We start from the raw sequence: 24,006 nt of genomic DNA, 5'->3' as shown, positions 1-24,006 counted from the left end.
AGACATATACATATTTTAATGATCTCTGAATTGAAGATGTTTCATAGATAGACAAATATAATTTACAGAAAGAAATATCACACTTTCATCAGAGGACACATGTAGATGGAGGGCACTGGTGTCATGCATTTATCTGACATTTAAACACAAAAAGTACCTAATTTAACCGCCTGTTCGCTCGATTGTCATGTCATTTAATTATACCAATCTGCAGTGCTTCAATTTCAGTGTCAGTCAAGTCATCAGGATATTATCCCTTTACACTAACAAAACAATAACATTTTAATTGCACAGATTACTGAGTGTAAAGTGCAATGAATCAGTTCCTTTTCATGCAGGAAGTGTACATCCAAATCTATTTTTAAACACCTTTTCCCCTACTGGTGTCCTTATTTAAAAACAAAATCAAAAACATTTCGTTCATAAAATATGTTACAGTAATTACAAAGACACTTTATTCCAAGTACACTGTACTTCAAGTGAAGTCAAATAAAAAAGTCACTGGGGCCCTCTGCTGGTCATACTTATAATTTCAGTTAAAACAGTACAGTGTAACTCCTTAGGAGAAATGTTATAACTGTGTATAACAGGCATAAAAATGATGATGTGATTTTCAAGTTATAGTACACGGCAGAATATTTACAAAAATAATATTTACATATTCTCTAATAGTGTGCATTCTCAGATATTGTCACCTAATCTGATTATAACCCCCCAATAGACACCTCCACATGGATTTCCTGTTTACCCAGAGGATATTTTAATGTGACTGTGGGTGGAGTCATGTTTGTCTGTCAGTGCAGAAAGAGGAAGTGAAACTTGATGAATGAAACCCAAAGTGTTCCCTAATTACACAGAATGACTGCTGTGTACAAAGAAAACAACACACAATCAACTCGGTCTCTTGGTTGCCTGGGTCTTCTGGTACGTGTAAATATATATAAAAAAATAACATAAAATAAAATAATCAGGTGACTTTTGTTACTATCCCTGTTTTTATGTTTCCAAATGTTGCACCCCACTGCAGGTCGAAGGCACCATCATGTGAATCTGTCCAAGTACTTCATAAAAATTAGCAAAAAATATTAAAATATCCTCTTTAGTTAGTCTCTAGTTTCACAGAATATGCACAACAGTGCAGAGCATCTTTCCCAGATCAGTGGTCGGCAGTCTCAGGGAAGAGCCCCACTAAAAGTGACTATGGGCAGGCAGAGGAGGGAGCAGAAGGTCGGGTGGAGTGGCTGGATTTGAGCAGAGGCCTGGAATTTTCGTAGCCTCCAGTCAGTGGAGCTGTCAGGTTTGTAGCACACTGATATTTCACACCTGGATGACAAAGAAGGAGATATATGGTTAGAGAAAAACAAACATTTGCAAGGACTGTGTACTGTAAGTGGGTTTTGTCATTTCTGTGTACGTTTCCTGAGAGGAAAGAGGGCCATGGTGACGCAGCTGAGAGAGAGAAACTGCTCCGAGAACAAATCAAGAGCTAAAATCTAATTTGTATGTCTTTGTGATTCTAAACTATTTTTTTCTGACAAATGTTTCTTCTAAACACCCCCCCAAAAAAAAAAAGAAAAGAAAAGAAAAAGCTGTGTCTTAACGTATGGTTGTGTTACCATGTAGACCACGTAGATGTGAAACAACCTGTCTCAATTAGCTACCATCACATATAGCTTCTTTCCGGTTTCTTTTCATTTGGGTGCACGTGTTTATTTTCATTCCAAACCTGGTGACACTCTGTAGTATCTTCTTCTCATCCTGGTCCAGGCACACAGCAAAAGTTGTGTTTTCAACACCGCTGACCTGCACCTTGTCCACCTTCACCTCAGTCACAGTCAGTTGCTGCAAAGGTGATAAGCGGAGCAAATTGTCACGAACAGACATTTTACCAAAAACCAACAAGACTTCATGAAAAGGAATCATTTTTAAACAACACGCACGACTTTCACACCTCGACCGAGCTGCATTGAAAACAACTCAGATGGGTTCAATCATTTAATCAGGTCTACATTTTGCTGATGAGGTTAAAAACTCTTATAAATAAACGCTCCAAACCCAAACTAGGTTAACACACCAGCATACAGTGCTGCAAAACAATACTACTGCCAAAGCACACACCAGCAAAAGAATTGTGTTCTTGTTTGTGTGTTGTGGCTTTCTGTTCCATCACGGTGTCAGACAGTAAACGGTTCCCATACATGCTTGCTTGTGTGACTAGATATTCAGTCGAGATTTTGAGATGAAATCGAGTGTGTATCGAGGACTCCATCTTCAGTGATGGCTGTGCTGCAAAGCTGTTTGCGAAAGTAGATTGGTGCTGCACTTTCATAACCACAAACCACCAAGGCAGACTGATATCACGTATTGCTCACCTGGTTGTAGCCCTTTTTGCATTTCCCATTCTGTCTCTTCAGGACTTCAGTCATTGTCAGCTGCAGGCACTCCATCTTTGAGTCTGATAGACATCATTTTAGGTCAATTAAGAATACACTTGCACATTTTGTTCATTTTCACCTTGAGAAAGGGTTTCGATTAGAAAACTAGCTTGAGTAATACGGGAATAAGAAAGTGAATGATTCGAATTGACAGTGAAGAATGGAATGTGTTTCCCTGAAATGAAATTGTGAACAGACATAACTTTTAATGGTAAACACAAAGAGTTACATACCTAGCTCCTCAGGGTTCTTGCATGCTTTGATTAAGTTTACTGAAGTACAAACTTTGGTTTCTCGCTTCCACTGACTTCTGCCGCTAATAACAACCTGAATGAGAGGAAAAGTAGGGTAAGATTACGGCTCTTTTATTTAAACAAAAACAAAACAAAACCCAAAACACTCCAGTTTTGGGAGATGAGAAAAACAGATATGATCATGACTGCTTCCAGACGACTGTGTCGATTTTGAAAGACAAAGAGATGTCACTTTTACCAATTTCTAATGGTTCAGACCACATGACCACAAAGACCAAACCTTTGTGCAAGTCTTTGTGCTTTGTCACAGAAGTTTGATGCGTCATCTCCTGTGACTCAAGAAGCGACCATATAACTTAAACCAGTTCTTAAGGCGGTGGAAAACTGCACTAAAGTGTTTGTTTGTTTTTCTCCTGATAAGATGTCATAATTACAAATAAAATTTGTTTATAACACAGCTTTATGAAACAAATTTTAATTAGGGATACAACCCAAACACCATCCTACCTTGTTGTACACAACTTCCAAAGTTAGAGGGACTGCTTCTCGGTCACCATCAATGCCAAAACGTTTACTGGCAGCACCTACAGAAAAAAAAAGAAAAGCACACATACACACATAAACTGTTAATCCACGGTACTTAAAAGGGCTACAAAACAATATGTCTACAAAATATTTTTAAATGTACTTCCTGGTGTGGAAAAAAAGACATTTGTGTAGTTTAGCCACTGTTGTCATAAGTTTTTACATAATGGAAACAAAGGGTAGGTCATTTGCACAGTAACTAACAGATAGAGGACATAAAAACATTTCCCTGAACTTTAACTTCTCCAAAGAAATTAAAAATCAGAAGTGCAAGTAGTGTTGACAAGTGAAACTTGAAAAGTAGAAGTGAATCATGATGTAAAAAAAAAAAAAAAAAAAAGCAGTTGTTTCCCTACTATAAATTTAGTAGTCTCAGCCTCATAATAAATGATAATCCATGTCACTGTAAGGAAATGTGGCTGCTAGGCTATGTATAAATGCAAATGTTTGATGCATGCGTCTGACTTACCCATGGCCTTGATGGCTCGCGTTCCTGCGGCGTGACCCAACTCCAGGGAGTGGACGAACACCTCAGTCCTCCGCTCTCCACAAGCTAACGTCAGCTACAAGACCAAAGTTCCTCCGTTATTCACTGAATATGAAACTGTGTTTTGTTGTTAATGAGTGGCAGAGTGCCATTCTCTGATACTAAAAAAAAAACTTGTGAATGAAGTTGCAAGAAAGGGGAACAAAAAGCCCCAAAAAAGCATTTTAAGTGTTAACGTGTAACCAACCTCAGCCTGATAGAGCTGGATTAGAGTTGGCCGAGCAGCATAGCGGCAATAGTACAGGACCAAGTCGGCCAGGATGGGTAGACGCTGCTCATATGAGCTATCGTAGGACTCGGACTCTGTTTTTGAGGTTTGCTGCAGCAAAGAGTTTATGATACATGGTGAAATTCTTTGTTGGATAAACAGGAATAACAGACTTTAGGATAGCTTTGGCTTGGTGGTGGAAAAGTTATACTACAGTTATACCTGGCAGACGATGTTGGCTGGTAAGTTAAGCAGGCTGAGGGTGTTTCTTTCGTACCAAGGATCCAGCATACCAAGGAGATGGGCAATGTCATTAGTACTGTCCCCTATGCCCATGTGGTCCTGCATGAGCAAAAGTGTCATACATTTACCTTTATGGACATTTTGTCTTTCTGTTCAAAAAAAATCACAAATAATCATTCTGTAGTCATCTTGAAATTATGTTTTCTTTGCTCTACGCCTCAGGTAGCTTAGTCTAAAGCAGACCTTGTGCCTTGTATTTGATATTGGTGGTGGTGTTCTTGCACTTACGTTACACAGGGTTGTTCCCTTTGAAGCTCCAGGTTGAATTAAAGGACTAGAACCTCTCCGAGCTGCTATTACTGCAGAGTCTTTCTTCACTGGCACAAAGTAGAACTGAAGATTGAAAGCCCTGCTGAGACGCGGACATGCAGTCTCCTTTCTCCTGAGGTCATTGTATGCTCGGGCCACCTTCCCCGCTACATGATCAGCACCAAATACCACCACCCTCAGCGTAATATTCTTAATGTCTTCATCACTGCTAAGAATAGGCCTCCTTCGGAAGCAGACATGTTTAAGGGTTTGACTTTGTGGCTGGAGTGAGGGTTCAGGAATATGTAATCTGACCTGCTGTGGCAGGGAGTTGGAACGCTTCTCTCGCACCACAAAAAGGTCTTTCGATTCAGTGTTTCCTAAACTTTTGGCCCGGGAAAGGGGGCTCTTGGGTTTGATGAAAAGCCGGTAGAAGTGTTGGCTTAGTCGAGCTGAACTTTTTGTTGACCTTGGCGAACATTTTTCAGCGACAGGAGAGGAGCAGATGTAGTCATCAGGATCTTCAAAGTAGTCACTATCAGCTCCAGAGGTGATAGAAAGAAGGGAGGGAGCGTACGATTCTGAGGCTACAGACAAGGTGGAGAACATGGAGTCTTTGGATGTGGAGGAGATCGTGGAGAAGGTAGAGGCACGATGGCTGTTGCGGTAGTCACTAGGGATGATAGATATTGCAGAAGGTTCAACACCATGCTCCTCCTCGTCTTTGTCTTCTTCCACATCAATTTCTGTCACATACCTCTCGTCATCAATATCACCCTCTTCTTCCTGCTCATTAGTGGACAGGTAGCCAGTTTCATGCTCCAAAAGGGTGTTCAGAACATCTGCAGGAAACAGGATATAAATCTTACTTAGAAAATAATATTTAAATTTAGCTATCAAAACAGAGAGAAAAACACCTGCTGAAAGATCCAGGAAAAACTATCCTTAAGAGATTGATTTACAAATTCTCTGTCAGCTAATAGGAAAAAGTTTATTCCCAAATATGAAGTACAAATAAATACAAGTTGAGTTTATTACCAAAGTTATCTTTTTCCCAGTTAAACATGTAACATTTGGCTGTGGGCAGGGGTAGCGTCTGCAACATTCCTAAGAGAAGAGCAAAATAACAGTCGGATTAGTGCCATGTAACACACTTCCAACCTCCAACCCCCCAGTTACCAAAACCAGCCTTACCATCAGACTTCCTTCCATTGGAAGCAGGGATCTTTATCTTCTCCCTGAGTTTCTCCAGTCCCTGGATGACATGACTCCGCCCCTTCAGTGGTTCACTCATGGTAGCAGCTGCCTCTAAGGCATTGCTTACCAAGGAGTAGATCTCCTCCAGCTCATTCACAGGTTTTTCCTGCAAAAAGTCATGGTCTCATATTAATCTCATATTGGACAGTACAGGTTTTGACCATGTGATGTCATAACATTTTCCTTTAATAAATATTTATAGATTTCCAAACTACAGTAACCATCTCAGAGTTTAAATCTTGGGCTGGAACTACAAAGCAAATATCTCACATCCTGAAAACATTCTTCAAACATAAAACTACTGACAAGCAACTCCTTACGACGATATCGTACGTACGCTAGAGTCTTTTTCCCTTTTATTCAGTTCAGTTTAGCAACGAACATCTTTGTTCCTGCCAGCGGGGAGAGCCAAGATAAAAACTACATTTATCTAACCATCAAAACCTATTAAAAAGGCATGTACTTAAGTCTTTGTAGCTTTATATAACAAATGTAATGTCAGAAATTCAAAGTAAAGATGGTTAATGGTAGATTAAACCTAACCTGAATGAATATGTTAGAGTACACTAAAAAATACTTTCTCCCATTAGCTGTGGGTTAAAAATGAATGAAATATCTTACTAAAAGAAATGAATTTAGTTACAATGAAACAATGTGATTATTTAGCTTGTATGAGAATAAAAAAAACAACCCAACTATAACAAAATGTGTGTTTTGTACTACACCACAAAGTTTCCTAGCTTTTTACAATCAATATTTGCAGAACAGTACATTTAGCACACTTACCTGCAGAGCTCTGTGAATGCTGTGCAGAGGGTACTTGGTGCCTAGTGTGGACTGGAAGGCGTGTTTAATCAAAGTGATGTAGGTTTCTCTCTGTGAGTGCTGAACGCAGCTGAGCTGCTCAGCCACTGAAACAAAGTCAGCAGGAACTTCACTGGGGTTCATCAGCAACACAGTCCTGTCAGCAACACGGAGTGTTAGAGTAAAACCTTGACTTGTACACAATGTACACAACCTATACACTGTATGCAGGACACGATGCAAACAGGATGCTATGGTCATGATGAGGTTTGGTGGGTAGAAAAGGGGATGGAAAGGGATTTTCAAAGTACTGAGATGACACATCACACATGGTGTCATTAAGTATGGCACCTGTAGTTTATTTTTGTTGTTACTTTACACGTGGGATCGGATAAATGCAGCACGAATGGCTGTGCAACTTTTTCACAAGAAAGCAGAAGGTGCAAAGTTAACACACCAAAGTGAACTAAGCATACACCATCCTCTGCATGCAGTGCTTCAAAGGTAGAGAAAGCACAGTGTGCTTATGCAGCATAGGACCTTTGCAAATGCAGATATCAAATATCACCAGCACTTGGACTAGTTGTGGCTAATTTTTTTTTCTGTATATGCTATTTCTTTCTACATAGGCACATGCTTACATGCATATTCTATATTTTTATAGTCTTTAACGTAGTGAGCAGTGACATAGGGAAGCCTTACATGGTTTTTGAGCACTGGATGGATGTGTTCAAGCCCTGCTCGTCCCTCACCAGTCTCTGAAAGGAAATTCCTGTTTGGAAAACAGAACACAAACATTTGAATTGACACCAAAAAAAAAAGCATGACTACATTAAATGTTGTGGTGGAATAACTAGAGGCAGATGAAGGGTAACTGATGACCTAATTACTAATAAATTATTGAAGTGTTAATATTGTTAATCATTAAAATTAGCCAATGCTGCTCACGGGACGGTTAAAGTCAACTGAAATGAATAAATGAGGTATGGGTACCTCTGGCTGTGACCTTATCCGAACAACAAATACACACCAAAACACTACACCAGCTAACACTCATTCACAAATCGGCCCTCCGAGGGCCGACGCAACAGCTGCCTGTGAGAAAATACACACAGTCACAGCAAGACTTCAGACACAAAACCCCGAGGCTTTCATTATTATATCTGGAGACTTTAACCATGCCACACTGGACTCTACTCTGGCTGCTTTTCACCAGTTTGTGAATTGTCCCACAAGAAGCAACAGGACAATTGACCTACTGTATGCTAATGTGAGAGATGCATACAGAGCCACCCCCCTCCCCCCACTAGGGAAGTCAGACCACAACCTGGTTTACCTACAGCCACAATACACACCCCTCGTCCAAAGGCAGCCGGTCACAACGCGCTCCATCCGGAGATGGACCCCAGAAAAGGAGGATGCTCTGAGGGACTGTTATGACACCACAGACTGGGATGTGCTCCTAAGCCCACATGGTGAGGACATAGAGGGGGCGACACACTGTCTTACAGACTACCTCAACTTTTGTGTGGACACGGTCGCCCCTGCTAAGACGGTACGGTGTTATCCTAATAACAAACCGTGGGTAACACAGGAAGTCAAAGCTGTCCTCAACATGAAGAAGGCGGCTTTCAGGAGCAAAGTGAAGGAGGAGATGAAGGCAGCACAGCGGGAGGTGAAACGCTGCCTGAGGGAAGCAAAGGACACCTACAGGAGGAAGGTGGAGCAGAAGTTGGAGAGGAACAATATGAGGGAGGTCTGGAATGGTGTGAAAACCATCACAGGCCACAACACCAAGAAAAGCACAGTGGGGGGGACTGTGGAGAAGGCAAACGAACTTAACAACTTCTTCAACAGGTTTGACCAGCCCACAACCCCCCCACCCTCACCCTCACCTTCACTACAGAGTCCAATCCCCACTCTCCTACCTCCCTCGCTTCCCCCCCTTCCTGACACCATGACACCCCCCTCCTCCAATCCCTCTCTCAGCAGCAAGACATCTCCCCCCCTCCCCTCCTCCCAAACATCTCCCAGTGTCACAGTGGATCAGGTCAGGAGACAACTGAGGAAGCTTCGCCCCAGAAAGGCAGCAGGCCCAGACAAGGTGTGTCCTAGGATGCTAAAGGCGTGTGCTGCTGAACTTGGGGAGCCGCTACAACGAGTCTTCAACCTCAGTCTGCGACTGGGGAGAGTGCCCGCCCTATGGAAGACATCCTGCATCGTCCCGGTCCCCAAAAAGAACCGGCCCAATGAGCTGAATGACTTCCGACCGGTGGCACTGACGTCACATCTTATGAAGACTCTAGAGCGGCTCTTCCTCAACCTCCTCCGACCACAGGTACAACATGCCCAGGACCCACTACAGTTTGCATACAAGGCGGGTGTCGGAGTGGAGGATGCCATCCTGTACCTCCTACACAGAGCCCACTCACACCTGGATGGGGGAAAAGGCACGGTCAGGATCCTGTTTCTTGACTTTTCCAGTGCCTTTAATACCATCCGGCCCTGTATGCTTCAGGAAAAACTGAACAGGATGGAGGTGGACCCCTGCCTGGTGGCTTGGATCTCCGACTACCTCACCGACAGACCACAGTACGTCAGGCTGAAGGACATCACGTCTGACACAGTGGTCAGCAGCACAGGAGCACCACAGGGAACTGTGCTGTCCCCTCTTCTCTTCACCCTGTACACCTCTGACTTCTGCTACAACTCTGAATTATGCCACATTCAGAAGTTTGCAGACGACACAGCCATCATGGGGTGTATCTGGGATGATCAGGAAGAGGAGTACAGAAGTCTGGTGAGGAACTTTGTCGCATGGAGTCACACAAACCACCTGCAACTCAACACCTCAAAGACTAAGGAACTGGTTGTGGACTTCGGGAGGTCTAGAGCAGGTCCACTGCCGGTTCAGATAGAGGGGGAGGAGGTGGAGGTGGTCAACAAGTACAAGTACCTCGGGCTGTGGGTGGACAATAAACTGGACTGGTCATGCAACACAGAGCACCTGTATAAAAAAGCCCAAAGCCGACTGTACTTCCTCAGGAGGCTGAGGTCTTTTAACATCTGCAGGAAGCTCCTGAGGATGTTTTACCAGTCGGTGGTTGCTGGAGTACTTTTCTATGCTGTGGTGTGCTGGGGGAGCAGCACAGCAAAGAAGGACTCATCCAGGCTGGAGAAACTGATCAGGAGGGCTAGCTCTGTGGTCGGCATGAAGCTGGACACTCTGGTGACAGTGGCAGAGAAAAGGACATTAAAGAAACTGATGGACATTATGGACAATGCCAGACATCCTCTGCACACGGCCATAAACAATCAGAAGAGTCTGTTCAGTGACAGGTTGCTTCTCCCAAAGACAAGAACTAACAGACTTAAAAACTCCTTTGTCCCACACGCCATCAGACTGTTTAACTCCTCTCTGGAGGGGAGAGGGAGGGGAAACAGGAGGACAAAGGAGGGGGAACAACTAAGCTGTAGTGCCTCTTCACCTCACTGTACAATACCTTGTGCAATACTTTTGTAAATAGTCAACAGTGCAATAGACTCAATACTTGAAATGTGCAATTCACTTGTATTTTTATTTTTATTCCTATTTATTCTATTTATCCCCTTCGTATATTTTATTTATATTGTCTCTGTATTTATATATATGTGTGTGTGTATAACTCTGTAACTTCTGTCGGTGCTGTGCTTTTTTGGAAATCGAATTTCCCAGAGGAACCCACCCGAGGGATTAATAAAGTTCTATCTTATCTTATCTTATCTTATCTTAAGTCGTCTTTTGTTGTTTTGTTTTTTTAATCTTTTGAAATACCTGACCATTCAGCTGAATTTCCTCACTCATTTGTGGTTTCTGCTTTCTGTAAACGCTGATACTACATCCGTTTTCAAACAATATCCAGTTAGAATGAAGAAGTTTCTCTTAAACCTGAAACCACGTCATCATCCTGCCTCTGTCAGGTGTACACGCTACAAGCAGAGCTCTTTTTTCCCCCCAAGCGTTATCCTAAATGCATTTCTTTGACTTATCACTAGGGGGAGTACAGTTACAACAGGTGGATAAGCAAGAGGTAAATTAAGCATAGTATGTCTAAGAGGGCAAAGATGTGTGAATTAAACAGACACATAAAGAAGAGAAGGACCACAAAAAATAAACAACATTCTCCATATTTACCTGGGGCCTTCATTTCTAGCTGTATTGTGGAGAGAAGCTTTTTACACACACTGCAGTAGGGTTCAGGCCATGTGAGGAAATGGCAAAACACATCCATGGCTTCCTCCAGCAGGTCTGTGTTATCAGTGCAGTACGGTGTCTAAGACCAAAGCACAAAAAGATGTTTTTACTCTACAGGAGCTCTGTAGACCGCAAGATCCATCTCAGAAGACCAACAACATACTGAAACTACGATTATCATAATTGTTCATAATTCAGTTCTACTTCTACAATCTAGAAGCTTTGAAGCATAACTCAAACTATTACTCTGTTTTATATAAAACCTCGATGAATTATTTAAATAACTTGTTATTTATATAGTGAATAACTGTGCCTAACTGATCCAATACGGAAAGACCATTTTCTTTTGGAGCAACTGGCTGATCAACAATCATAATTTGATCCAGAGGGATCAGAGAATGCTTTTAATTGGAGCCATTTGGTCCATTAAGTGGGATGTATTAGTTCATAAGAGGTGGAAACACAAAGCAATACAAAACTGTTCTTTTCAGTTCTGCTCTTTTTTCAGGAAATGAAATGTATTACATATCTTATTGTCATGTTTGGGTCATACTATGGTTGTTCATTTGTTGTATATTACAAAAATATATGTAAAATAAAATATTTAGCAAGAAAGAATAAACGGATAAATCAAAGGTTTTCTGTAGGCATGATTTCTGCATGATGAAAAGGCTTCCTTTCACATCTTTCATTGTTACGGTTTCTAGTATTATGTAATTATCCTGTAACTGCTTGAACATACGTCACAGGGGATTGAATTGAGAAACTAACTGAACTTTAAGATGGAGAAAGCTCATACCATCTTGGAACACTCTGAATGCTACTGAGAGGTGAAGAAAGGTCACATATTTTGATAACATCTGTTTTTAGACAAGCTGTACCTGCAACAGCGTGGAGGAGAACATGATAGCGAGAGGAGCCACCAGCTCATACTGACACTGCTCCTGAACCTGATCGCACGAACAGATGAACACAACATAAAGCGAGTAAGGATTAGTTAATGTAGACTTTTGATTATTATAGCATTCATTCATCAATGATTAATACATCTTTTCTCCTTGACCTCTCACCTCTCGGGTCTTCCTGATGATCTGCTGTAAAAGGATGATGAAGTTGTCCGGATCTCTCTTCACCAGCTCCTCCAGGCTCCATCGGTTCATTGACTGTCCCACTGAGCACATCAGCACTGCAATACATGCGTTTTTACAGCTATAAACAACATATATGCTTGACATTCTCACATATTTAATATCTAATGCTACGATTCTAATTTTCTACATATTTTTAGTAGCCATCAAACGTACCCCATAGTGGTAATGAAACAAGGCACTGGACAATATTGTGCTAGGCTCTGACACTGGTTTGCAAAAAACACCCAACAGCTTTTTGAAGTCTCAAGCTGTCACTTCTGATGCGTATCATAGGTGTGTATTATCACCTTTTGTTCACTGTTTCACTAAGGATGTTTGTGTATGTACAAATACGACAGGATGGATTTCCTGTTGTTAGAAAAAAATAAAATAAAAACAAGATAAGATCTCAGTTTGAAAGATTTATTTTGCACTAGGTTATTCACAAAGGGTAATTTGGTAAAAGTGCAGTTGGCAAGTCCCAGATAATCAATTAACTTTTTATCAAAAGTCTCAATATAAAGCTTTTGGTATACATAATAATGTTTTACTGTTTTCTGTTACAGTGTGAAACAGAAACCTGAATTAAAAACAACAAAGTAGATCTGTGAATACAGTATTTCAAACCACACCGATCTGTTTTTTTGAGTGTGGTGTATCACAGTCACAAAAACAACTGAAAATGACACCTGACTCCTCACAAGCATGTTATTTTGATATGATCCCTCGATCTCCGTGACTTAGATTGCACATCAATCTAAGGAATTAAAGCTTTAGCAGTCAAACACAAATGCCGTCCTATAAACAGGCCTTTGCATCCAAGTGCGCTACCTAACATCTCTAAAAAGCAGTGCGCTATTTGCATCATGATCACACCTAACCACTTGGGAGCTCTAGTCTTTTTTAATATTGCTGGTTATGGGAATACAGCTGCCTGTTTTGAATGATCCTGTTAAGATCCAGAATGTAATACATCAGTGCTTCAGTAGACGGCTTGTGCTCAACATGTGGACGTTTACGTGAATGTAGCACATTACATATCCCTGGAAGTTTATCCGGTCAATGCATTTCAAAAATAAAAATAAAAGCTCTGAATTGGAAAAAACGAATGATGAAACGAGAACACCAAACTAAGACCTTCAGGTCACGTTTTAAATGCCAAAATCACATCATCACCACCGATCAGTTTGCACAGGTATGCGTCATTCTATCTGACACTGGTTGACGTGCGGAGGCCGATGCCAGTTTGATCTTCCGCCCTGTTTTTATACTCTGCATCACAGTACCTCCTGCTTCTGATGCCTCACACACACGCTGCGGTCTGTACCACCACTTCCTCCCAGCTGTCTATTCACACAACTTCCTTCAACACCCAATAGTGTGCTCCACCAATGATCTTTCAGCAACAGTGTCATCAACAAGCAGCTCAGACTCTTCTGAGCGTATGTCGCGCACAGTCCCTGTGTTAAGAGCTCGTGAACAAACAACTTTTTCTGTCAACACCACATGTTACACATGTCCAAATGTGCTTGCTAGAGGTTGATACTTCTGAGAAAATGTGGTGCCTTTACCTTCCTAGAAACAGAATTTTGACCCCACACTCTAAATGAACGCCTGTAATGAACGATTTCTGTTCATTGTATGGCACTTTAGACTGAAAAACCTGCTGTAAGCAGATAAAATTACAAAACTTACAACAAACATATTAACAAGAGCCATGGTTAATGCCGTGATACGATTTAGTTAGTCAGAACTATTGACATTTACGATGGCTTAGCCACACATTTTGTCCCAGTAAACTATGCCAGTGAACCAATACAAGTCACAATACAAGGAGGTGAAGTGAGAGACAGAATGAGCTGCGACCAATATAACTCCATATAACAAATGTAACAATTATATCTGTGCACACAGAGTTCAGACTCTGTGTATGAAACTCTGAATCAGGCTCCTCGTGGCTTTATCTCAGAATAAAAATAATAAAGATTAAAAGATATTTGGTGCAGTGACGACACTAACAAAAACAAATGATGTGATTATATTGCCATGGCAGATAGGAGCACAACCAAGCATTTGCTCTGTACATCTCTAAAAAGATGCACATTAAAAAAATGGTGTTGTAAAATTCAGAGGATGGCGTTTGTCCAAGAAAAGCTTTTTAAGGCTTCACAGGATCAGCTGTCTGATTATAACCTTCTTTTATAACCAGATCTTAGCGGTGATCCTATAAGTCCTTGGTAAAACTGCAGGATCTTACCGTTCCAGTGATGTGCTGCTGTGGGACTTTGCCGCAGTCCATCCAGACACCTATCCAGAGCATGCTGGATCCGGTCCTCTGTACAAGAGGTGTGCTGCATATTCACCACTCAGGTTCTGGAAAGAGGCAGGAGAGAGATGATTATTAAGCACCGAAATATGATAAGCATCTCAATGCCCTTTAATGTCTTCTGTGGAAGATTATCTTCAAATACATTCATGCATAATGTTCCCATGTAAACGTACACACATGCTCCTCTCTTTTCCTCAACAGTGTGTTGTGTTATCGCATTTACTTTGCATGAAGGCAGTTCACTCGGCAAGTATGAAAATCAGTCAGAAGAAGATACACAAACCATAATCTAAGTGGTAAGGAAAACAGACACAGGGCTATTTGTGTCACTGTTTTGTTGCTATAGTTCCTGAAATGTCCTAAACACATTTGACAGAAACCTCCGCTGCCTCAAAGCAGCCATATTTATCTAAAGACTTAAATGGATCTGTGACCACTTTAATACAACGGTTTTAAGCAGACCTGCTTCAGTTATAGTGTATTCAGCAGTTACATTGTACAAGGATGGGAATTTCTGGATTTAAGACATTACATATTGCTCAACAAGCTTTGACTGAGAAAATTTTAAAGGAAAACAAACTGGAAAGCAAACAATTTTCACCATTTTTAACAGGATAAAAGAAAACCCCCCCAGCCCGAAGTGATTTTAAAATTAACACACACACACACACACACACACACACACACACACACACACACACACACACACACACACTGCAATCCTATAAATGAGAGAGATATGGCGAGGAAGAGCTTGTTATAGAATTCCTGTATGACAAAAATGTGCGTCATATTTTACCACTGACTCATGAGGATGTACTGAACTTCACTTTTTTTTTTAAACTTTCAGTTTATCAGCGCGTTTGGCTGTTTTTCATGCAGCAACTGAGGACAACCCAGGTGTGGCAAGCTGTTTCAGTTCTGTTATGAACACATCTCATAAGACATATGCGTAAGGAAAAACACAGGCGTCCGCCAGTCAAATTAAAATGGGCTGAGTAGTCACTTGTAATTCTTGGATGTTTTTATATGTAGAAGAACAACATTTGTGGTGGCAGAAGGTTAACGACACAATTTCAGAGCTGAAAACTGGACCTAACCGCTAACCAAACAGTTTATAAAGAAGAAAGTAGTTCATAGGTTTGAAAACGGTAAAGTGAACATCTCTTTTCACGGGCAACTATAAAATTTCCCGATCTAGCCTTTCAGTTCAAATTAAACAGGTGTTTCTGTGTGGGCCAGCTTGTACTCTTATTAGGAATAGCCACAGAAACCATTTTCAAAGAAGCCTGTTGCTTTCGATACAACAAAAAGTGCACTCTCTCATAATTTGTCAGGAAAACCATGGGTTTTCAAGCACCCTTAGTTGCATCCAACTCACCATGGCATGGTATGAATCTAATTATTCTTAGATTTTTCCAGACTTCCCATAACAGAGTCCAGCTACACAATGTTACCATGACCTAATTGCATGTAATGACCCCATTAGATGCAATGATGACCCCAGCTGTGTGATATGTTGTATTACACAGATGGTTTTCATATCCAGGTTAGACAACAGCTTTTTGAACATTTTGGGGGAAACATCAGCATTTCTTGCTGAATATGCATTTTTACATGTTTTTCCCAAATAATCTGCATGAGCAAACTCACACATGACCAGCCTCTGTAATGGGAAGAGGAAACTAACCTACGATCTATTAAAAGAGGATGTAAACAAGCTTAAAGTTGGCTGGCTGGACAATGAGTTCGAGCTCCAGAAGCATACGCAACTAGTTAATTAATATATAAAAGTAGCTCTGTATCGGTTGCATTGACGAGAGAGGCATGAGAGGCATTTTCATGTGCAATACTCTAGTTTTAGGGTTAACATATTCAATAATTTGGGGCCTAAATGTATTATTGAAACCAATAAACAGCTTCTAACTTGTTAATGCATGTACACATAGAACACGCGCGTTTTCCATAGTTAATGTTGGAAAAAGATTGTTTAACATGGTCAGAAATAAGCTTGCTGATAATGCATTACGTATCTCCTCAATACGTTTCTCCTGACTCACTTAAGAATTTGGAAATGCAATAAATGCATGTGCAAGCATGAGGAAACATCCAAATATAAGAAGCAGAACAAATACTTCTGTAAAAACAAAAATAAAATTAAAATTAAAATGAAGGCGACAGCGCTTTTAGAAGATTTACAATTTTAGAAACAGAGCAACCAATCAGATCTTCTACCTCCCCCCGACAGAAACGCTCAACAGCTTAATCGAGTTTGTCCTTCAAGAGTCATTTTATTCCTTTAAGTGAAATCTGAATGTGCCAAAGTTTAAAAAAAACTATCAGCATGCTGTGTACAGAAACATCACCGGTGTCAACAGTACCAAGAAAAAAAATAACTTTCATTTAGTAGTAATGGCTTTTTTTCCACACTGATTTCACATTCACATTTTTTTTAGTCAGTGTAATCTTCAACAAGAATGGTTATGGAGTGATGGTAGACCAGGACCAGAAATGAGTAATGACATCAAGCTGTGTGTCTGATTATATCTCCTCAAAATTTCCCCTGACAGGTTCACAAATTCCCCACTTCAGATGAAAGCTAGAAATACATGCTGGCTGACAGATGAACGGTGTTACCAAATTACTCACTTGATCTTTATACACCTACACGCCTAATAACTCTAACTGACACACACTGACACACATAAGCACATAACTGTTTATCCTTGACTTCAGAGGACAGGAAGTTGAGTTACACTGATTACCTGGAGATTTTTTCTGACATGTATCAAATGCTAGTTAGTCTATTAGTAACCCCACTCTAGAGTAACAGTAAAACATGTCTGCAATTCAAGTACTTAAGACATTGCCCAGGAAGGGAAAGTTTGTTAGTGTTTGTGAAACTAGATTTAAGTCCCCACAGCCTAAACACAACCCTGGCCACCAACAGTCTGTATGCTTGAGAGCAGGCTGGCATTTGGGAATGTGCTTGTTTCTTGGCCAGAGTTAGACGGGCAGCAGCTGGTTAACTTGGATTAACACAGACTGAATCACATGCTTGTATGTGTCCACAAAAGATGTGTAAAAAAAAATAATATCTGTTGAAGAAAGACGTCATAATGATAAATGTCTATAATGACCTTATGGAAGATACGGAACAAACAGCTTGCTTTTACGCCTCTCTTTTTCTTGGATTAGCTAAACAAGATGATACTATTTGGCAGTTTTTTATCTTTGGAAAGAACCAAGGAAAGTGCACTTCCTGTTTCCAGTCTCCATAATGAGCTAAAACATTTAGATACCAACTGTAAATTTGTATTTAAGTGACTTTTATATTAACCTATGAACCAGAACAATAGTTGATCATCATCTAACAAGCAAGTTAACAAGGATATTTCTCAAAATGTCAGACTGTTCCCTATGAGCCACAACAACTCATAGGGAACAGTGCTGTGGACATTGACAACACAGCACAGCACAAAACACCTTTAGGAAAATGTGCGCTATTGTTTCCCCAAACAATTGTCCTTATTTTTACTCACAACTCGTGCTTAAGTACAGATGCACAGCACTGACATCCAAACTTCCAACCTTGCCATAGGCACGGGTCAGGAAGTTCATGCAAATCCCAAGTTCAGGAGGCCAGATGAATGAAACTCAATTATCCCACAGCACTCCACTTTCCTAAAGTTACCATTCAATAACAATACCTTCAGCTCTAGGCATAAACAAAACCACCATGCAGCACTTTTCTCAGCCGTCCCTCCTCCCCAGAGATGTATTGTCTCTAAAAGTGTCCCAGCGGCACTGAGCAGGACTACAGAGCCGTGTGCGTTGGATCCTTGTATTGAGTGCTCCGGTAATTGTCAGGGCTGGACAGAGCTGGATATGAGCCCAGTTGATGTGGAAGGAACTAATAAATTAAAGTTGTAATGACTCTTACATCCAACGTTCAATGAGGACACGTAAAGGTAATAAAAGAGATGATAGCACTGTATGATGCAGTGAAAGTGTTACATATGAAAGAACCAACTGGTATAGTCCCTCTATGTTACTTATTCAGTACTCTTTTACCAAACATGGATGATTAAGCTTTTGTTTGGTATTCTTCTCAAAGAAAAGTCAGATATATTTTAGGAAGCTGCCATCACACACCCTTTTGCAATGTAAGATGTACATCCAGCTATTATTAATCTTAAAAACAGCGAGGGTGTCTGCTGAACTATTAACCTGTCAGTGGAAATCATAAACACTATAATAGAAATACGGCAAAAACAGCTATATACCACATCCAGATTGTTGCGGATTTTCTGGGCTTATGCAACTACAGGGATTTTTGCAGCAAAATTCAACCATAAGCGTCATCGAAGTTGTTTACATAGACCTGCTAGTCATGTTGCAAATGCAGCGACTTTGTGGTGTTTCATAAGAGGATGTATGCAGTACATCCCTAAGAGTCAACAAGGTCACTTCCACTTTTTCATGGCTTACATTCTGACAACAACAAGCAGTGTTTCTACGGTTTAGAGCTAGTTTTCAAAAACGTAAAGCGAAGTAAGCATTATGTTACAGAGACAGTCCTTAAAGAGCTTAAAAAATAAAAAATAAGCATGGTTCATGCACTAAAAACACGGATGGTGTCATGTTTTGATCTTCAACATCTGCATGAAGCAATCTATTCTAGGAAGAAACAAACTAGGAAAACATTAACTGATAACTCTGTCTACCATCAGGAGATCAACATACAACCAAATGGTAATCTCTCACAGAGATATCTTTTAAGCTTTTAGCCAATGTTTGACTCTGATAGACTCCCCGCTCTGTCAATAATAGCATCCCCAAACCACCAGACTATACCACTATTCCACCCACAAATGTTTAGTTCCTTTTTCCTTTCTCTTACCTGCCTGCTCCACACTGAGAAAAGCCGGCCATTCAAGCAACAGCTGATCCAAACAGAAACAGCTTCTGTATGAAATCCAAAGGATGAATTCTGGGTTTTGATTTTGTCACGATGACATTAACATTGTTCTTACATACTGGTTTTTGTGTAGAGTGAACACCCCCCCCCCGCCACCCGGTTATCTTCCCTTTATAAGCCCATTTCTCACTTGTGCTTCTTGTAGGGTTTTTCATCAAACTTCCCACAGTGCATCCAACGTTTCACCTCAGCCTGCGTCCCTCTCTTTCTCACAATGTCCTCTTTTTCCTCTCCCTCCATCTCCTCACGGACCTCTTCCCATGTCTCCCACAGATCCCATTACCGAATGCTTCCTAACAGGAAGATAGCTTCCCTGCGTCGCTGAGGAAGCAGGTGCCTCTCTATTGTTGTGGTGTGATCAGACTCTTAGATATACTCCCACAGACCAGGGACGAGATCTCTGTGTATATATGTGCATAATACATGCGTGCCTCTCATTTTAATTGACAGTCACACACCCCACCATCACCCTCACCCCAGCCCCAAACCCTTTCACAACTTCAATATTCACATCCAACCTTACTCTCTTCCCCTGACCTAGTGGATGTGAACCTGCCTCTTATGGCTTTAGGAAATAACAGCAGTCCAACTCCAAAGCTCTGTTGTAATTAAGTGCTTCCCTTTAGTCCAAACAACCTCTACCGGTGACCACTTGGCATTATATATAAGCTAAGCAGGTCAAAAAGTAACACTGTGTGGATGTGGCTTTTGTTTAATGCTATTATGCTGTATTTCCTACTTTAGAGCATCTAGAAAATACCTCATTAGGAAATAATGAAGGTGAACTTGCTCTTCAGCTCTGCGTGCATGTGCACGGCTGTTTAGAATCATCAGCTTTTATACTAATAATGCAACGAGATGCACACATATGCTGTTGTGCTGCTAATTACAGCAGCAAAACAAAGGGCCTGTTTGGTCACTCTATGTAAACTTTGGTTTTCACTTCCTGAATAAACACTGATAAACATATGAAAATTTTAATGCAAATATCAGGTTCTTTAATATCAGATTATGAAACTCAGAGGAGGCAGTAGAAGCACTGCAAACAAGACTGAGCAAACAAACAAAATAACAAAAACTATATATACTATATACAACAGCATATAGGCAGCATAGTCAGTATATAGGAATGTTTGTCTGTGTTCTAACTATATACAACAGTATATAGTATATGTATAGTGAATGCTAACAGATGCATGTGTTTACACACCCGGGGGTGTTGACCTCAAAGTATGTGTCGTAAAGGTGAGCACGAAGATTTTACTGATATCAAAGCCTTAAAGAGACAAACAGGAAACAATTTGACGAATAACACACTTTAGCGGTAGGATTCTGCAGTCAACCCTCCTAGATGTGAAATTGTGGTCAACAATCTCATACCCACAAATCAACAGGCTTGATTGTCCGTGTTCTTCGATACAACAAATGGTCCGCGAGCTGCTCCAGCAGTTATTATTTCTCAACATAGGAGTGATTGTATTCCAACTCGATTGTGAAATTGGACTATTTCTATGAAAAATAGATGATCCCTTCCTGCCGTTGTGCAGAACAAATATGTCATCATCTAATGGGTGGGGTGGAAGCACGGAGTAGCTTGTAGTTCTTTTTCATTTTTTAACTTTCTTGAGAAAATTGTGACATGGGGTAGTGGGTAAATCATGCGTACGCCTGAAACATGACTCCAGTCACAAATAGAACGCCTACAAAGATCACAATCCTGACCTAAAAACACAGCAGATCATTTCTGGTGAATCTGGTTGCGAAGACAATCACCAGGGATCATTTCTGCATATGCAGAGGAAGTTATACAAAACCTTTCATAGCTTCAAAGGAAAATGTGGGAAGTCTCATCAACTGCAAACAACTGATATGATTAGATGCATCACTTGGGTCTGCTTGAGGCCACGCAACGTAAAAAGCAAAATCTCAGCCCAAAACATGGAAAAGTGATGTTGCAGAATGTCTAAAAATCTTCTCTCTTTTTTGAAGTGAGTTTTATCTTATATTTTTGTTTTGTCTTCTCAATATCACTCAAAATCACAGTGTGACAAATGCAGCTACATCATTACATTACTGGTGACAAGTATCTAAATTACTAGGCACTTTATTCAAAAAGCTCCTCGAGTGACCTTTAATTGTATTGTACTTGTAACCCATGTGTGAACAGCAAAGGGTTGTTGTTTTTTTCCCCAGTAACAGGTATCACGAGTTCAGCAGTTTGCTTGGTGGCATTTCTGTGGGTGGACAATCAAAAAAACTTGGTCTTTCTTCTCACCCTGAACTGAAGCTTCGAGTAAATCGGGATCCTTTGCTTGCATCCCTGGTTAAACTCCAATAGACTTCCATGGCAACCAAAATGACCCCAAGGACAGGAAACCTTTCAGCTCATTGGTGCAACTTAAAGTGCTGACCCACAACTCTTCCTTCATCTGATCGCCTGGTCCCACTAGCTTCAAGTACTTTTCTCCTTCTAAAAATCACAACATATATTTTAGACACCATCCAGGCATCTAACACGTGCTTCTGCATCTCTATACTTCCTCACTGAATACTATAGGCATGAATCACATAGAAAGTCTAGAAAAGCAGAAGTCACCATAATGGTAGGACTGTGGAGGTCTGTCAGATCACAGGTTTCCCATCAGTGTTTGATGCTGACAGAAAACAAAACAGTTTTTAACACTGCTGAGAAACGAGCTCTGGTGCCATAAAACACACGTACATGAGGAACAACTAGATTACAATAGATGAATGACAGAAGCAGCTTCACTTTGACGGCGTCATAAACTGTCGACTCTTAGATGCAAACGTAGATGCGCACAGGTGACACAAACAGTCTGTTGTCATATATCAAAGGTTCATGAAATTCAACACAAACATATCTGTACACAGTTAACCCATTTGCGAGTGGAACACTGCTGGTCGCCTTTAGAATAAAATATTTCCTTCTTCACAGTCTTACCTGTGGGTTATTGGCCAGCCTCCATAGCCCCTGTGCGTGTCTTAAAAGTCCAAAAAATCCAAGGGAAGGTGTCTCCTGTTCAGCGTCGCTGCCATTCATTCAACACGCACATCACGATTTAATAGGCAAACCCACATCCTGGGTAAAAAGAGCGGAGCCGTACGCCGTTCTGCGCTTTACATACAAAAACTGGCTCACAAACACGGCAAACAGGAAGTGTATGAGCGAGGCGCATGTGAGCACAATGACGACGGCTGCTGCTGCCGCTGAGAGTGTAGAGCTGGGAAGTGGAACTGTGTGGTAATCCGTGTGTTTCTAGACCTGTGCATGATGTTGGCCTCGGAAAAGAAGTCACGCTTCATGTGTGCGTTTTATGCGCACATTACGTTCACTTAAACCCAAGATATGTATTTCTGTATTTTCGGTGTCTTTTAAATTCAAGTGTTAAAAATAACTATTTTGAATGACAGAGAAATTACTCAAACCTGCGGACTCTGAGTTTTTCATTTTCTCTGCAAACCCCATTCTGTCAGGGAAACACTAGCCTTACTTCCCCTGTCGATTTGCTTGTCATTTACATGTTATCTATTTGTGTGACTTTGAATTCCCCTTCTCTTAAAGAGAGGGAAATGCAGTGGCAAGCTAAACAAACCAGTGACAGTAAACACTGTCTGCGTTTCGGCTCAGAACTCTTGTCACTCACTACCAGCACAGCAGCATCTGGATCCAAAGCTTATATAATATAAGTTAATGAATATAACATTGATTTAGATTTAGTTTCTAGTTATAAAGAAAGGTAATTTTACATAATACACAGAATATATGTATATTTTTTATATAAAAAATACATTTTAAAACGACATATTATATTCCCACAGAGCTTCAATGTAATCTTAAACTCAGTTTTTAGGAAATATACATGTTTAAATATAGTCTATTTATGAAAAAAGGAGCGCAGAGATTTAGTGTAGGGTTTGTTTATCAGCTTGTTGTTTGTTGTTGCCTGTCTTTTGTCAGTCACAATGATCACTGTGACATCAAATATCATGCTGGATCTACCAGTTCTATCATGAGACTATCCAGCTCTGATGCAAACTCAGTAGCCATGTCATGCCAAAAGGCTTGGAGGAAATAACAGAATGGGAGACTGCAAAAGGATATGCACTGCAGAACTTCACTGACTGATAGAGAAGATGCAAACAGTGCATGGAAACTAAGCAAAAATTTGACAAAGAGAAATAAAAACACACTTGTAATTGTTATAATATTTGAAAATCAGGACGTAAAGCCACAGACAAATGAAAAAGATAAGGAGCAGGATGACCATGTTTTATAAAGATCTGTCCACAGAAAGAAAGTTCCGTGTGCTGGATGTGAATTTCTTAAAAAAGGATTCCCTGAAATATCTTTTTTTTAGGTTGGACTATTGTAATTCATTTTTATCAGGTTGTTTTAAAAACTCCCTGAAAAATAGTCAATTGATCCACAACGCTGCACTAAAAGTATTAAGTGGGACTACAAAGAGTAGAATGGGAGACAGAAAGTTCCGTTTTAAAGCCCCTCTTCTGTGGAACCAGCTCCCTGTTTGGATTTGGGAGATAGACGCTCTCTCTGCTTTTACGATCAGGCTTAAAACTTTCCTTTTTGATAAATCATATAGTTGGGGCTGGATCAGGTGACCCTGAACCCTCCTTTAGTTACACTGCAATAGGTCTAGTGAACTGGGGG

At 40.6% G+C, this 24,006-nt stretch overlaps 1 protein-coding gene across 3 annotated transcripts; it reads right to left on the bottom strand.

The window, feature by feature from the left end:
* Positions 1-2: 2 nt before the first annotated feature.
* On the bottom strand, positions 3-22,574 carry pik3r5 (phosphoinositide-3-kinase, regulatory subunit 5). 3 transcript variants are annotated; one of them, XM_086296189.1, is made up of 19 exons: positions 22,279-22,574; positions 14,264-14,379; positions 11,947-12,062; positions 11,758-11,826; positions 10,817-10,955; positions 7,345-7,414; positions 6,625-6,799; positions 5,776-5,944; positions 5,620-5,688; positions 5,339-5,423; positions 4,561-5,254; positions 4,252-4,371; positions 4,009-4,140; positions 3,744-3,837; positions 3,197-3,273; positions 2,669-2,762; positions 2,373-2,455; positions 1,727-1,842; positions 3-1,323 (listed from the first exon to the last, which is right to left on the bottom strand). In XM_086296189.1, exons 2-19 carry the CDS (start codon positions 14,361-14,363, stop codon positions 1,173-1,175), a joined length of 2,553 nt encoding a protein of 850 aa, XP_086152315.1. In that variant the 5' UTR covers positions 14,364-14,379; positions 22,279-22,574; the 3' UTR covers positions 3-1,172. The 3 variants fall into 3 exon arrangements, with proteins under 3 accessions (XP_086152315.1, XP_086152313.1, XP_086152314.1); XM_086296187.1 differs by having other exon boundaries at positions 4,561-5,423; XM_086296188.1 differs by lacking the exon at positions 22,279-22,574 and adding an exon at positions 21,592-21,717 and having other exon boundaries at positions 4,561-5,423.
* Positions 22,575-24,006: the final 1,432 nt, after the last annotated feature.

This window comes from Aulonocara sp. 'chitande type north' Nkhata Bay, linkage group LG6 (genome assembly GCF_057382095.1).
Source record: "Aulonocara sp. 'chitande type north' Nkhata Bay isolate Kocher_YH1m ecotype deep benthic linkage group LG6, A_spYH_male_GT1.1, whole genome shotgun sequence".
Classification (NCBI taxonomy): domain Eukaryota; kingdom Metazoa; phylum Chordata; class Actinopteri; order Cichliformes; family Cichlidae; genus Aulonocara; species Aulonocara sp. 'chitande type north' Nkhata Bay.
This window is presented reverse-complemented; position numbering and strand designations above follow the sequence as displayed.

What these genes read in the sequence shown, in the direction of transcription:
- pik3r5 (XM_086296187.1), bottom strand. Translation starts at nt 14,363, where the DNA reads ATGCAGCACACCTCTTGTACAGAGGACCGGATCCAGCATGCTCTGGAT. An exon ending in TCCAGCTCTATCAGGCTGAG is followed by an intron (nt 3,838 to 4,008) that starts GTTGGTTACACG and finishes TTGGTCTTGTAG; the next exon opens with CTGACGTTAGCTTGTGGAGA. An exon ending in TGGAAGTTGTGTACAACAAG is followed by an intron (nt 2,763 to 3,196) that starts GTAGGATGGTGT and finishes CCTCTCATTCAG; the next exon opens with GTTGTTATTAGCGGCAGAAG.